The 16,905-nt window shown below is 30.1% G+C and overlaps 1 protein-coding gene across 4 annotated transcripts in view; it reads left to right on the top strand.

The window, feature by feature from the left end:
- Positions 1-710: 710 nt before the first annotated feature.
- Positions 711-16,905, top strand: part of LOC119607850 (DNA N6-methyl adenine demethylase) — a 207,286-nt gene continuing 191,091 nt past the window's right edge. For 2 of the 4 annotated variants that reach the window (XM_037962239.1, XM_037962002.1), the window contains exons 1-3: positions 711-3,051; positions 3,188-3,349; positions 13,356-13,373. In XM_037962239.1, coding sequence (XP_037818167.1) covers positions 1,204-3,051; positions 3,188-3,349; positions 13,356-13,373 — 2,028 coding nt within the window. In that variant the 5' untranslated portion in view covers positions 711-1,203. The remainder of the gene's footprint in view (positions 3,052-3,187; positions 3,350-13,355; positions 13,374-16,905) is intronic. The other 2 variants (XM_037962159.1, XM_037962084.1) reach the window with 2 other exon arrangements.

Raw genomic sequence — 16,905 nt, 5'->3', positions numbered from 1 at the left:
CAAATTTAAGAAAATAATTAAAAAAAAAAAACAAACCTACAAATTTACACCCCAAATAATTAAAAAAATATTAAATAAAAAAAAAACAAGAACAAAAAACCAATGTTTTTCTTTTCTAAATATTATATTAATATAAATATATTTTTATAAACAAAAACAAAATAATTACTAAACAAAAGTACAAAATACAAATTTTAACAAAAAATTTATTAGCAACGCAATAGTATAAAATAAAAACCAACAAAACAACAACAAATTTTTAATAAACAAAAAAACATAAAATAATCTTTAAAACAAGTCTGATAAATAATTAATAAACAAAAAATTATACCATATAACTTTTTTTTGAAAATAAAACAAATTTCAAACCAAAAATACAAATTTTAAAAAGAATTACAAATTTTTTTGCAAATATCCAAGTTTAAATAAATATAAATATTACTTATAACAGTTAAAAGTACAAAAAGAAACAATTTTTTTATTCAAAATTACCATTGTTAGTATAAAAAAATAAGTAAAAAAAAAAAATATTAACAAATATAGTCTGCACAATTACAAATTTTTCAAATATTAAATAATTCTATAATCAATAAATAAATAAACAAAGAAAAACAAATTTACTCCATAATCAATTAAACATTTTTTTGCAAAATAATCAAATACACAAAAATTATAACGAAATACGTACAACTTAAAACATCAACAAACAAATAAAAAACAAATAATTATTAAAATATTATTAAAAACAAAACTACAAATATTACAGTAGTGTTGTAGTAAATTTCTTAATAAAAACATAAATTATTCCCAGTGAAAAGCTAAAAATACAAAAATATGCTTAAATAAAACCCTAAAATTATTTTGAAAAACTACCTCAAAAGTGTAAAACAACAACAAGTGTACAAATATTTAAAACAACAAAAAAAGCTATTTTATTCAATAATAAAAAAATAAACAAAAACTAAAGCACAAAAGTTAAGGTACAAATTTCATGCAGCCACAAACAAACAAAAAAAATATTTCAGTTAAAATTTAATAAAAAAATTGTTTTTTGGAAAAAAGTTTAACGAAGGATACACACATTTTTCGAACAATATACCACTACAACTACAACTGCAAGTTGTAAGTAAAATAAATAAAAATTTCTGACTGACCCCTGTTAAGAGTGCTTACAACAACGGCCATGCAACAGGGTAAACTTAAATGGCGTCTTCAATAGTGGCACAATCCAGCGGCGGTACACAAGAAACGTCTGCAAACTCTCTACTGCACCATCATCAACAGCAACAACAACAAGCCCAACAACAGCAGCAGCACCAGTTGCAGCAACAGCAACTTAATCAGCAACATCACGTTACATCTGCTTCTGCAGTTACATCCAGTAATTTGCACAATACCCACTTGCAACATTTAAGCAGTCTAAGCCATCATTATACACACGCTTATCAAGCGCCCTCAACGGCCACATTTCAGCCGCATCATCCTCACCAGCAACAATATCAACAACATCACGTTGCCTATCCGGGCATACAACAGCACAGTCAGCCACATACACAACAGCAGTTGTATCAGCAACATCAGCTACAACAGCAACAACATTGGGATTATTATGCGCGGCAGCCACCGCCCCAGCAACAACAACAGCAGCAGCAGCCTCAACAGTCCCAGCAAACACAACAGCCTTTACAATCGTCTACACCCACTAGTACCAGCAATAACTCAACGTCAACTTCCAATAATAATGCCCCGACGGCCACAAATGGTTCAAGTTCCGTTGCCACAGTCGAAAGTCAAAATGGTACCAATCCAGGAAATAACAATTCTAGCAGCAACAACAACAACACACATGCCAGTTCGACCAGCAATAGTAATACCAATGATTCTGTAAGTTCTCAAACTAACGGTTCTAATAACAATTACACGCGCCCTTGGGAAATGGAGTCCAAAGACACAAACAGCAACTCCAGTTCCAATCCACCACAACCAAAGAGTGGCTTTGAGCCATTTTCAAAACTGCCCTCCTTCTCGAGTCAATTCCATGGCTTCGATCAATTAATGGCCGATGGCACACCCATACCGCCAACGGCCTCCTCCACCACAACTGGTCTTAATCCATCTTTGAATTCTCTGCAAACAGTGGCCATGTCACCAGCCAGTATATCGGTTAGTTCACCGGGTATGGTGAGTGTAGGTTCCCCTCTCACTCAGCTGTCGAGTTTGCAAACAAGCATAACGCCACCGACGACGGGGTTTGCACCTTTGGGTGCACCACCTCCACCAGTGCCGGCCAATGCTTTTCATCCTCATCACCGGCCCGCATATCCATTAGTGCCAGCGGCCTTGCCAGCTCGTGATATAGCGCCAAGTTTAACCAGTTCGGTGGCCAGTAGTTATGCTTCCGATCCGCTACTATATCAACCATTGACACCTTCATATGCTCCTCCCACGCCCAGTTCATTAGTACCCCCCTCGATACAATCCACATCATCATCACTGTCTTTATCGTCATTGTCCTCACTGGGCAAAAAGGATAATTCTATGTCAGCATTTGATCTCAATACAAATTCAAATGGTTCACACATGAGTGCTACTACATCGAATACGCCAAATACTATAGCCACGCCACTGGGCATGCATACGCCCACACCTTCGTACGATGGTGCCAGCAGTTCGTCAATGATGGATATTTCCAATAGTGGAGTAGGTGCTAATAATACTGGTTATCATACACCCCACTCGACCCACACTAGTACGGGATCTCATACACCACACACAACCCAGCCGCATACGCCCACTCCCTCGACAACTACGCCTCTGAAGGCGGACAAAGTTCTAAACTCGCCGGTGGCTAGAGTGGATGCCCGAAAGAAAGAGAGGCGGAAAAATCGGGCCCATTCGCTGGAGTCCAGCGCCGAATCTGAGGCCAGTGCCATGGATGTGGACCCCAGCAATCCCGGCCAAGTAGATGCTGTCTCAAGTACTGCTAATTTTAAGAGTCCCATAAGTAGTTTGGGCATAGGAGACAGCAATGATGGTACCGGGGAAAAACAGGTAAGTTAACATATTGACAAGATAATAAAGGAATGGAAAGTTAGACCGATCAAATATCGGTTCCATCTATAACTTTATTGTCTTGGTTAAGTACTAGTTTACGCAACAAACACCAATTGTGATCAAATTCTTATAGATGCCTTCTAACATTTTCCAGTCAAAAAAGAAACGTAAACGTTGTGGCGAATGCATCGGTTGCCAGCGCAAAGATAACTGTGGTGATTGTGCTCCCTGCCGCAACGATAAAAGTCATCAAATCTGCAAACAACGTAGATGTGAAAAACTGACCGAGAAAAAGGTAAGAATACAACAAATAAAAAAATGCAAAATTCATTCATGATTTCAAACAGTCACGGCTCGTATTGACTTGGCCAAAAAGGCCAAGGAACCGGACAAAGAAACAGGTTTCAATATAATCGCTTCTTAACGTAAATTATATCCATGTGTCTGTGAGTGAGTGTGCAAAATTTGTAGATTTTACGATTTATGTCAATTGTGTGGCAAAGTATAAACGCGTTTTTCCAGTAAATGAAAAAAAAAATCGTGAACCTACAAAACACCAGATGTTTTTTTCCTCCAGTACGTCGGTGTTGTGACCATAGTAGTGCTGCAGCATCTTTGTTTAAGGATTTTTGTTGCCATTGATGTTTATGTTGTTGCTCTTTTTGTTTTCACTAGTTTAATTGATGTGTCGTCTTCTCTTCTTCAGATTCTTTACAGTCTTCATCTGCGCTGATGAAGAACATGTGTTTCATGTTTGGCATACACATGCTTTTCAGCGTTTAAACACGTTTTTAGCCCGTTGAATAACCTAAATAATGTGTGTAAATTACAACAATAACAACAAAAATAACAAATAAAAGTACAGCTGATATCATATAATTAGTAGTTGAAAACAAACGTAAGCAGTCACAGGCATCCTTTTCTTCAAAATCTTGATAAACCAAATAAAAAAATATTTAATTCTGCCCGAGAATTCTGAATAGCAAACAAAAAAACTGAATGTATAAAATAAGTGTTATAACTGAAGATCATTTAAAGTTTTTTTTGTTGTTCTTGTAGCTGCTGTTATGACCGTATTTCCGTTTGTAATTTGTTCAAGCAAGTGACATTAATTATAATTGTCAGCATCAATTCGGACAGAGAAAAATTCACAAAAAGTGAAAAAAACAAACGAACAAAAATGAAAGGAAGACATCAACAAATTGATACGAAATATCATCTTACAAAATTGTTGACGAGATCTTCAAACTAGTTTTTGTTTCCTTTAACAGGAAGACGTTGTCCATATAATTTTACTTTTCATTTACACATACTAACTCAAAGATACACGAATAGTTGAAATAGGTACTTAAAGTATTTAAGTGTTTACAACGTACAATTAAGATTTATCATTTAAATATCTTAAAGATTCCAAAAGATTTTTTTAAGCAGCTGGAAATAAGTTATATGTACTTTGTTTGTTTCTCTTCCGATGGTAAATTCCTAAAGGCAGCTGTATTGTAATTAATTTAGTTATTTGGATACTTGTTTCGATTTGTACAAAATAGGTCAGTTGTTAGGTTAGAGTAAGAACCCATTTCTATTTAAAAAAAATATATATTCATAGACTATTGGACAAGACTTGATAAGAACGTTAAGTGGTCCATAAATGAACTCTAATTTTAACTTTAAAAACCTTTACACCGAATATAGTAGACTTTTTTTAAAATAGATAAAACTAAATAAAAAACCTTATAACGGTGTATACTTTTTATTATTCAGTTCAAAAAACCTGAATTTTGAATAATGCCAGACTTTTACTATATATTTTACAATAAAAACATTTAAAAATTTCAAACTGAAATTCTGTTATTTAGTTAAAAAAATAAAATGAAATGAACAGAATAAAATAAAAATATAAAGGAAACCGATGAGCAGATGTTCACTAAAATTCATGACGACAGACAGAAAACTACAACAATACGATCAGAGCAAAAAGAAATACACAGATACTCTTACACAAACACTCACACACAAACACATTAATAAACTCAGATAAAATATCAGCCTTTATGTGTTTGTGATTGTCAGACAAATTCTGTTTGTTATTAAAACAGGAGACAGCTGGACAGACTTAAAAATAAGAGACAGACAATAAATAATAAATATATGTATGTATGTATGTACGTAAGTATGTATCTTTTAAATATAAACAGCGCAAACATAGCAAACAATAAAAATTATTTGTAATCAAATTATCTAATTAACTTTGATAAAAAATTATGAATATTTTATTTGGGAAGTTAACTTTTTTTAAATTTTATTTGTGTATCTTAAACCTAATAATCCAACAAATTATCTATTGGTTTTTAACATATAAACATTTCTATAGTCCTTTAGACCCTAATTTAGTTCATGCTAAATTTTTGTATTTATTTTTTTTTTTCTTTTTTGGTTTTCATCCTTTCACGGATCATTGAACGTTAACCCGTTCGAATTTTAGCCGTTTTTTTATTTCTGTTGTTTCTCAATTACTCCTTTATTTATGGCCAATACTTTGATCATTATTTAGCTGCTCTGTTACTTTTGTGCATTTTGATATCAAAAGGATTTCAATTTTTTCTGGTTTCTGTTTTTAACTAACTTTTGCCGTTGTTTTGTTTTAAAACTGCAGATGTTTTGTTTTATTGAAAATATCAATAACTGTTTTTCTTTTTGATGAATGGAAATACATATTATGTAGTACATTTGTACAATTGAGGTTAAAAGGGTGAATGGACTTTTGGAAGATGTATATTTCATGTAAAATTGAGAAAATACATTTTTTTCGTTATATGTCAATTGAATTGATTTTTAGCCACGAAATTGTTATTCGTAGGATATTAAAAGTATTACTTACATACATATACTATATATGTCCTTATTTCTGTTAAGGTAGCGTGTCCTAATGTCCATGGACGTTATTACACATTTAAAAGTGGACATTTTGACACTTTTAAAACAGAAATATATTGGAAAATTTGTTTAGAATTTAAGAAAGACACTCTTATCCCGAAATGAATTGCTCCTAAATTTGGTGTATGTTGTATTTTGGATTCCTTTTAAAAAGTGTCGGCCGGGCACAGGGATTTTAAATTCTGGGGTATTTCGAATACCGGCTTCGCTAAATTAAGCCTAACTTTGATAAATGGACTCATTGAAATCCATGGACTTTATGTCACATTGCTCATGGACATTGTGATAATTTTGAAATTGTTATATCATTTATGGACATTATGGCTCAATTTAGTGTGTCCATAGACATTATGACACGCCACCATTTTGGATTCTTTTCAAAAAGTGTCCTGGATATCAAGCCTTCAGACGGCTTCGCTAAATTAAGACTCTGTGAAATCCATGTCACATTGATCATGGACTTTGTGATACTGTTAAAATTGCCACAACGTCAATGTACACTATGACTCACTTTAATGTGTTATAACGTCCATGGACATTGTGACACGCCACCGCCTGGTTAAAGCACAAATCGACAACCAAACGGTGCTCCTTATGTCTTACCAAAAAGAGTCATAGTATTTCAAACTCCGATGTTTTTTGAATTCCGGGTTCGCTATATTAAGTCTTTTCATGATGAATGGAATATTTGTAATCCATGGGCTTTATGCCACTTTTCTCATGAACATTATGATACTTATAAAAGTGGACGTTATGTCCATGGTCACCATGACTCTTTTTTGTTTGACATAACGTCCATGGACATTATGACACGCCACCCCTTAAAACTATGTATACTATACAAAATAAAACTGAGATTTGCAGGGAAACGATAACAGGATATTTAATGTTATTCCGAAAGCCCAAGATTTAAATTAACTTAGCATCTTAAACTTATTTAGCAGGCTTGGGGGTAATGACTACATTTTCAATTACAATTACATTTGAAGTAATTGTAATTGAAGCATTACCAATTACAATTACATGTAATTGTAATTGAAGTTTTGCCAATTACAATTATTTTTAATTGTAATTGAAGTTTTGTCAATTACAATTACTTGTAATTGTAATTGAAGTTTTGCCAATCACAATTACTTGTAATTGTGAATTTTGTTCCTTATAATTACATGTAATTTGTAATTAGTAATACCTAAATTACAATTACAAGTAATTGTAATTGAAAATTTCAATTACAAATACAAGTAATTGTAATTGGCAAAACTTCAATTACAATTACAAATAATTGTAATTAGTTATTTGTCAATTACACATTACAAGTAATTGTAATTGGAAAAATTCCAATTGTTATTTAGATACAGGCATGGGGGTAATGATTACACAAAGTAATTAATTACAAGGTCAATTACAATTACTTGTAATGTGTAATTGACAAATAACTAATTACAATTATTTGTAATTGTAATTGAAGTTTTGCCAATTACAATTACTTATATCTGTAATTGAAATTTTCAATTACAATTACTTGTAATTGTAATTTAGGTATTACTAATTACAAATTACATGTAATTATAAGGAGCAAAATTCACAATTACAAGTAATTGTAATTGGAATTTCTTCAAATACAATTACAAGTAATTGTAATTGGAATTTCTTCAAACACAATTACAAGTAATTGTAATTGGCAAAACTTCAATTACAATTACAAGTTATTGTAATTGGCAAAACTTCAATTACAATTAAAAATAATTGTAATTGGCAAAACTTCAATTACAATTACATGTAATTGTAATTGGTAATGCTTCAATTACAATTACTTCAAATGTAATTGTAATTGAAAATGTAGTCATTACCTCCTAAGCCTGTTTAGAAATAATATTAAACTTAATCATTATGCCTTCGGAAAGTATAATGGAAAACTAAAAATTTAATTTTATTATTACAACGAGTATAGTTAGTAGTAGTAAATGTAGAACTTTTATTTACATTATTAGAAAACCATTATACTTAAACTAAAAGTTAATAACTCTAGATGGTTTTGAAAATATTTTTACGTATCATATCTTTTTTGTTCTTGTGCAATTGTACACGCAGAAAAATGTTTTATGGATTACAATTTCCATTCAAATATGTTTATGATGGCACAGTAGTCATATTTATAATTGTCACCATCATATTCTGTTATATTAATCACTTAAATGTTTGCCGCAATCAAGTATATTATTATAGCAAAGAACAATATGTTTGTTATAATAATGTTTATGATTATGGATTGTAGTTGTAAAATATTGCATATATTTTAATCATTTAAATGATAAATTTAACAAAATGTGATTACGATAACTATAGATATAATTGTCGCTTTCATTTGTATTATAATCAATGAAATTTTTTCTCTAGGTGTTTGTATTCCAAAGAGGCCTCCTTAAAAACTAATACAACTAAGACTAAAAATATAAAATAGTAAAGTAGTAATAGAACAGATTCTTCATATATTTATATTGTAAACATGTAGTAGATCTGCAAACATTTAACTACTCGTACTCGCATTTTTATGTTCGTTCATCTACTTGTTCGGATACTTCATATATTACTAACACATATGTACATATATATTTACATTTGTATGGATGTGCAACATTAAATATCCTGATATTTGCTACCGTATACAAGTATAGATACATACATGTACTAGCAAACATTTACTCATATTTACAATGTTCTGATACCTATGTATGTATGATGTGTAGCATTTTTATTCAAATAGTAGAATATCATCATACATTTGCATTTCGCATACTACATACCGATAATATTCGTACAAACATACATACATATGTATGTATGTACGTATGGATTCATATTAAATTGTATATCTGTAATAGGGTTTCTTGTACAATTTCCTTTTAAGGAAACCAATAGTAAGATAAACTTTAAAATTCCCTGCAATTTATAAATATTAAGAAGATATATATGTATATATGTTTGTTTAAATTACATATTTGGGCAATTTCGTGTCAAGTGACCCAACTTAAAAAATCGATTTGGATGAAACTTGCACCAAGATTAGTACTATTGTATATAGGCCAGACTATTTGCTCTATCGGTCAAAAACTGCCGGAGTTAGAGCAGGTCAAAGTTTGATATTTTGGTCATACAGGGTTTTATTAAAATGGATGTAACTTCCTTTGTGTCTGGCCTACTATCCAATAGTACTAACCTTGGTGCAAATTTCAACCAAATCTGAAGTCATAGATTTTAAAAGTTGGGTCACAGTTGGGACCGGAAATTGTCCATATATCAGAAACCCTTTAATTATATAAAACACAAGTATATACACGTATTATACTATGGAGTACTAGTACTCTTATTGTATGATGAAGGAACGTTATACTACATTTGTATTGCGCTTTAAGTGCATTGCTCCTTCAAAATGTCGTTCGTGACATACTGCACTCTCCTCCGTAAATTTTCTTAAAAATCCTTATATAAATATAATAAAAAAAAAAAAAACAAAAATAGCAAGAGAAGAAAATAAAATGAAGTACTATGTTATAAATTTTTGTTTATTTAAGATTTTAAAAGCTTTTAACTTAAAATTTTTGTGAACAAATTAAATTTAGTGTTAGCAATATTACGAGTCAACTCCAACTAATAAGTTTAATCCTGTAACTAATGTGAGTAGTTTAAGTATAATTAACCAAAACAAAGACGCCAGCTATCGGGCGAAAATAAAACTTCACAGAAACACTTCCCACGATCCATTTACAGTAGTTCTTGATTTTAACGATTTTGAACAAATTTTACTTCTTTATCAAAATATATTCATGATAAAAGATGTATTGTTTAAATTTGTATGTAAATTCTTTATTTGATAAATTTAAAACTATCGTTATTTTAACATATAAGTAGTATATACCAAATAATTATAAAAGTAGTAGGTTAACAGTGTGGTCATATTGGTGCTTTTATTATAAGTGTTTCTATTATATGTAACATTAAATTTAGAATCTGCTTTTAGGGTCGATTTTATAGTTTTGTTCGATTTATTTCATATATTCCCTGCAGTTCGACAAAAATTCATCCGAAAAATACAATGATTTCCATTAACGTCTAACCACCTGGTTGACTCTAATTCGCCTTTCGTCTAATTCGTCTTACTCTTTGTAATCGAGGCTGAAGATATTCTCGTAACAAACATAAGCTTTTTGTCTGTCTTTTCGTAATCTATGGGGTGACGACTGACTTCTTCGTAGGACAAACACATGTTAAAATAGTTAGTCACCTGGACAGTCGGTGGCTATGTGTAACCCTAAGTGGTTTGTTAAATAGGTAGTTCGGGACTGTCCGACCGAACTGCTGGGTTTGGGAACAAAATATAAATAACAGGTTTTAAAAAAACTTCGGGAAAACTCTTATGAACCCTCTAAGGTCTTGTACATAAGGTAATAATGTCAATATGTGTTTAATTTTATTTGAACAGTAGACAACACAGTCTGAAATCATGTAAATGTATAATACAATGGCACATTACAGGATTTTTAAGCATCCTTTATATATTGTTGTTGTTGCTGCTGTTTTTTCACATTAAGCATCAGGTTTTAATGTTGCAGTTGCATTAGCAAGTACAACAAATATTATGGATTTCTACCATACACGGCATGTAGTCACATACTTACACACACGAGGCATGCAACATTATTTTGTATGCTTTATTATATTCGTATTTTTTCTGAATTTATTGTAGTTTTTATAATATTTTTTTTGCATCTGCCACGGATGCTGCTGAAAGTGTGTGAGCGTGAGTGTGTGTAGAAGTTTGTTTGCTGGGATATATAAAATTCTCGCTTGGTTTGGTTTCTAGGCATTGATAATATGGACTGACTGACTGGTTGTTGCACATTGCAGTTATGGTTGTTTTAGAAAATCTTTGCATTGTGTGATTGTTGTTGTTATTTTTAAAGGATTTATTATTTTGTTATCACGTATTTCGCATCTGAAAATTGCATCTGCATTTGAATTCATACGAAAAAAATTATTTTTTTTAAACTTACACGTACATTAATACATTCACAGATAAATATCAATGTATTTTATATGATTTTTATAACATTTATTTGAAATGCAAAAAATGCATATTTGTTTTGTTGCAAAAAATCTTCATTATTATGTACATAAGTACATGAATATAGGTTTGAGTTTGTTACATTTTTTTTTTTGTCTTCTTTCATAAAAATATAGTGTTTTTTCTCACCTGTGTCAATTAATTTTTAATTACACTGAAACATGTAAATTAAACACCATCCGCTTGGTGGCTTATAAAACTGCAAAATAAATTAAAAATCCAAATAAAAAAAAACAATAATGCAAAATGCGTGTGTTTGTAAATAAATATTTACATAAATATATTACAATTGTTTGTCATATTTAATCATTACAAATTTATGTTGAACACGTTTCATTATGTATTTAAAAAAATACGAAAATTAAGTAATTACACAAATTGTTTTAATTCGTATTTATTTGCTTTCCGTTTAAAATGTTATTTATTTTACATTGTTAAATTATATTGTAAAAAATATTATTACTTTTTTTGACATATGTAGTTATTTAATACATACTTTTAAAGGGATCTGTAGTAATATGCTGACATTTTACATACTATTATCGAAAATGTATCAAATTTGTTCTACATTTTTAGGAATTAAAAAAAAAACTTGTTTTCATTTTAATTTGATTGTAACTCTTTAAAGTGAGTTGAAAATTTTGAATGTTAAACTTTACTTCGTCATTTGCTTCAATGAGAATTCTGTCTGTCCGTCCATGTAAACCTTTTAATCAAACTACAGGTCGCAATTTTGAAGATAATTCAATGAAATTTGGTACATGATCTTCTATTGTCCCAGGGACAAAGCCTATTGAAAATGGTTAAGAGCGGTCCATTATTTCACCTAGCCCCCATACAACTGAACCCCTGAATAGGGCTTGTAAACCTTGTAATGAAACTACAGGTCGCAATTTTGATGATAATTCAATGAAATTTGGCACATGATCTTCTATAGTACCGGAGATAAAGCCTATTAAAAATGGTCCATTATTTCACCTAGCCCCCAACCCGACGAATAGGGCTTTTAAATTCATAATTATGTTTAATATACTCCTATCTCAACAAAAAGCTGCAAAACCAAGTGCTATACTAGTCTTGATGACTCTCATGAATTTTATAATTATAGGGTCTCATTTGACCATAACACCTATACAAAGCCCCCTTCAAAATTTGACTTAAATGTCCACAATTTTATTCAACAATAAATGGCTTAAGTATATCTGAGGCAAGGTACAATTCAACTTAAATGCTTTATTATGAAAACTAAATCACATTTTAATTTTGTAACAGGTGTAGGGTATTATATGGTCGGCCTCGCCCGACTATAATTTCTTACTTGTTTATTAATAAAGCATTTAAGTTGTTTTTTACTCTAATTCCGAAATATTTTAACAAGTTTTCAATCAAGTCATTTTCTAAAAAGGAATTTGTATGGTGTTAGGTTCAAATGAGTCCTGATCATTACGAAAATCGGCAGTATCATTTAGACTAATAAAAAACTAAGTTTTGAAGAATTTTGTAGACGCACTAGAACATTTAACATAGTTATGAGCTCAAAAACTCCATTCTTGAGGTCCGATTGTATGGGGGCTAGGTGATATAATGGAACGATTCCAACCATATTCAATAGTCTTAGTCCTGCAGCATGTGCACAAGGTTTACATGGACACATAGACGGGCATATTTTTATCATCTCAGAGATTCTGGGCCGATTGCTATACTTTAGGGTATGCGTGGGACCAATATTTTTGGGTGTTACAAACTTCACCACACAAACGCATAATACACTCCCCACTATAGTTGTGTAGGGTTATAAAAATGGGTGAACAGTCGAAATGCTAAAACTGAATTCAAAACTCTATGCTCAATTTTAAAATGGGTCATAATTTTAGATTTGTTTTCAATGTAGTATTTAAAAAAATTATAAAAGTGGAGATTGCTGCCTCTGTTACTATACTTTTGAAGCAATATTTTCATATGTTCGAACTTTGAATTCTCTCTCTCCCTATTTGGTGGTGTTTATTACAAACTAAAATTATAATAATTTGATTTCCAATGGGGTTTAATTCATTTATGTATATTAATATTTTGTTTGATTTTAAAACAATAATATTTAATTTAAATATTGTACAAGTACTTAATTTAATTATTTCCATAATTATAATTATTTATTTTAAAAATTGGCATCAAAATTGTATTTTTTCTCTATATTTTAAACCAAATTATATTAATTTTTTTATTTTTCTTTTAATTTTATTTGCAGGAACCTAAAGCCAAACAAGTATGTATTAAATTTCATTAATTTTTTATTTATTTCTTTTTTTCAACATACTAAGTACTTGTTTTTCAATTTTTTTTGTTTGTTTTTTTTTTAATCCTGTAATGTTTATAGAGTGTCCTATATTAGTACACACAAACTTACATACATACATGATGATTATGTGAGAGTGTATTTATTTATTTTTTTTTGTTATGATTAAAAGTGAAAAACAAAATATAAAAAAATTCAAGTATTAAAACCAGGAATAACAAGCAAACCAATTAAAACATGATATTTCATGGTAGAGCAGAACATACCAAAAAAAAACTAAAGAATATATACCAAAATATTGTTTAAGGCAGGTGGTTTTCAATGTGTTTCGTTTTTTTCTTCCTTTTTTGTTTCTCCTGTTGTATGTGTGTGTGTGTGAAGAGTTTTTATTTTTGGTTTATTTTGTTACGAGTACTACTCTATGGATTCACAAGAAAACTTGAAATTTTATATATGAAAAGAATAAAAACAAACTGAAAAAATTGTTGTTCTTTAATACATCTAAAGTTCAATAAACTTTGTTGCAGGTATTAATCCCAATTCAAACAAACACACATACATATTTTTCACACATACTTAACAAGTTAAGAATAAAGAAAAGGATATTCTGCCTGAAGAAACAAAACAAAAAACTATAAAATGTTCTTAAAAGTAACCAATTTTATTTAAAAGTTTCGATTTTACTTATTAATTTAAAGCGAGTATATTAAATATAAATATTTCGTTATAGTAAAACTGACATACATATAGATTAGGGTGGTATTTTAATATTTGTTTACGAATTATGAGTAGTGCTGGACATACATAGGTGACTTGGTTTAAAGCTAACATCCCAGCAAACACCTTTTATCGCAGAAGTCTAGCAGAAATATGTTCTACCAAAAAATATTTATTACAAGAATACGCATCTCGACGTGCGGGTTGTTATGATTTACACGTATTCTTTATGTGTTGCGACCCGCTATTAAATATTCTTGATTCTACGCAATCAGACGATCATATCGTGGAAGTCTTGCGTCCTCTATTTAACATCTATTATTTAACTTCTAAAAGACACCCAAACTATCATCCAGAAGAGTCTTAAACATATATCCAGAGGACCAAAATGATTTCACTCTGAATTGCTGATTTCCAATAAATTATGGTTTAGTTCAGATAATATATACTGCAACCAAATTTAGAAAGCCTAAAGCAAACCCTTCCCTGGGCAGTGTAAAATTGTCCTGTAATAATCAAGCATAATGGAAAGAATACCACCCTAATATAGTACATGTGCTGCATTCTAGAAAAAAAAATTTTTTGTCTTTAAATAATGCATTATAGTAAATTAAATAATAAACTACAATATTTATTTATGAAATTGTAAAAAAGCACTTCTTGGATTTGGATCCATTGTCTACGTGGATTGTGTGTGAATAAAATCAGACACAGAACTAGTGTTTGGTTGTTGTTGTTGTTTGGTGTTACACAGCTTCCGATGATGGTTGATGGTACATTGACTAGCTGCATATATGTACGTATGAATGAATGAATGGATGATGATGGCTGCTTGGTTGGTTTGTTGGTTGGTTAGTTGACTAAATGGGTATAAGTTGGGTTATATGAATGATTCTGATGATATTATGGATGATTATAGAATTCATTTAGACAAGCAGTAGTTCATAAATGTCAGTTATTTTTACTCACGAAACAAATACTCATGAACATTCATATAAACTGACAAACTGTATGACTCTGTAACTGGAATATTACATACAAACAAACATTAATTTTGTTTGTGTTTTTATTCATTTAAACATCCATTCATTCATCAAAATTTTAAAATACAAAAAAAAGTTTGCTGTAACAATAAAACAAACCAAATAATGAAAATAATAAAATCCAAAGAACTACAACAACTGATTGTTATGCGTTGTTAAATGATGATAATTTGTGACATCCTTTTTAACAAAAAAATAAATAAAACAAAATTCTAAAAAATAATAAAAATATATGATTTTGATTGAAAGTGTTAAATTGATAAAATACTCACTTTGACATACATGATTTGCAGTTAAAATGCTGATAAATGATGGTCAGTAGTTGTTGTTGTTGTATAGCGTATAATATTTTATCTTTCAATAATCTGCGGGTGCTATAAGTTCTAATAATACATCGATGAAAAATCTAACGGAAAGCGACTGCAATAATACCTTTGCTAATATCTAATTGATGTGCTACACTGAAAATAATCCATGTCTAATATATACGAAAAATGTCATACATTGTACGATTGTTTCGTTGTTTCGCACCACGAAATTGTTTCGTGATATATACGAATGGATTTTATTAAATAATATTTCGTATTATAAACGAAATTTTCGTAAATATTATGAAAAAATATTTACGATAGCTTATCGCTGTGAAGCTAATAGAATCAAAGACAAATATTAATAACTATAGTTATTTTTAGGTACAGTTCCAAAATAAAAGGTTTAGTGGTTCTTCTCTCTAGAGTACTTAGCGACATTAAAGTGGTGAAGGTTTTCTATACATGACCATTCTAGAACCATTGACTTCCTCTATTGGAAGAATTATGGGAACAATTTTATATATTGGGTATACATTGGGGGTAGTTTCAAGAAAAAATTTTGAAATTTTTTAAATCATTTTACTAATTCCACATAGGAACGCGGTATATCTTATAGAAATTTGTTAAAAAACCTGCATTTTGAGTTGTGCCGGTTTTGTTACAAATGAGCGATATTAACATTATAAAAGTAATATAATTTATCAACTTTATAGGTGACCTAATATACATAGATACATTCTCATTTCTTTTGTTACAATTTTCCCTATTTGGTAAAATATAAATAAATACTCGATATTATCTAGTAATGTATATTTTAATTTAAGCAAAAAAGTTTTTAAAAAACCGAATAATAACGTAAAATTCCAACAAATGTTCATTATTTTTAATATCCTTGATAATTTTTGTTTTATTATGCTGCATGGCAGAGGGGACATACTATTTGCTTAAAATGTTTATTTTTGGTATAAATTTTTTGTAATGCAAGTACATATTACTGCTGTAGCATAGTTTTTCTTAGAATGTTAAAAATTGTAGAAAAAAAGTAAAACAAAGAAAGGGTTAGTTTATCTTACCTTTAGGGCTCATTATATCAATACACTGAAAGAAAAGTTTGAGGAAATGTTTAGGACACCAAGTTTAGAGTTTGGTTTTAAAAGGCTTAAGGATTCACTAGCTGGCAGCAGTAAGTTGAACACTTGGTTGTCTAAATATGTTTTCTTTTGAATTGAAATTTCTTACAGTGCATTTGCAAGTATAAGTTCTACATTGAACAAGGTCGTTATTTTCTCATACAATGCTTAGCAACCAAGAGAAATTGAACAATGAAAGAAAACTAAAAGGAAAACAATTAGCAAATGCATTCGTTCTCTTTCTATCTTTCTTAATACATAGAAACCAACATATACATAAACACAAATACTCTTGCAAACA

The sequence above is a fragment of the Lucilia sericata genome, unplaced genomic scaffold (assembly GCF_015586225.1).
Source record: "Lucilia sericata isolate MDLA Ls3-8-SP2 unplaced genomic scaffold, ASM1558622v1 Contig000000F_arrow, whole genome shotgun sequence".
NCBI classification, from domain to species: domain Eukaryota; kingdom Metazoa; phylum Arthropoda; class Insecta; order Diptera; family Calliphoridae; genus Lucilia; species Lucilia sericata.
Note: the sequence above shows the minus strand (reverse complement) of the source record. Positions and strands in the feature narration are given on the sequence as shown.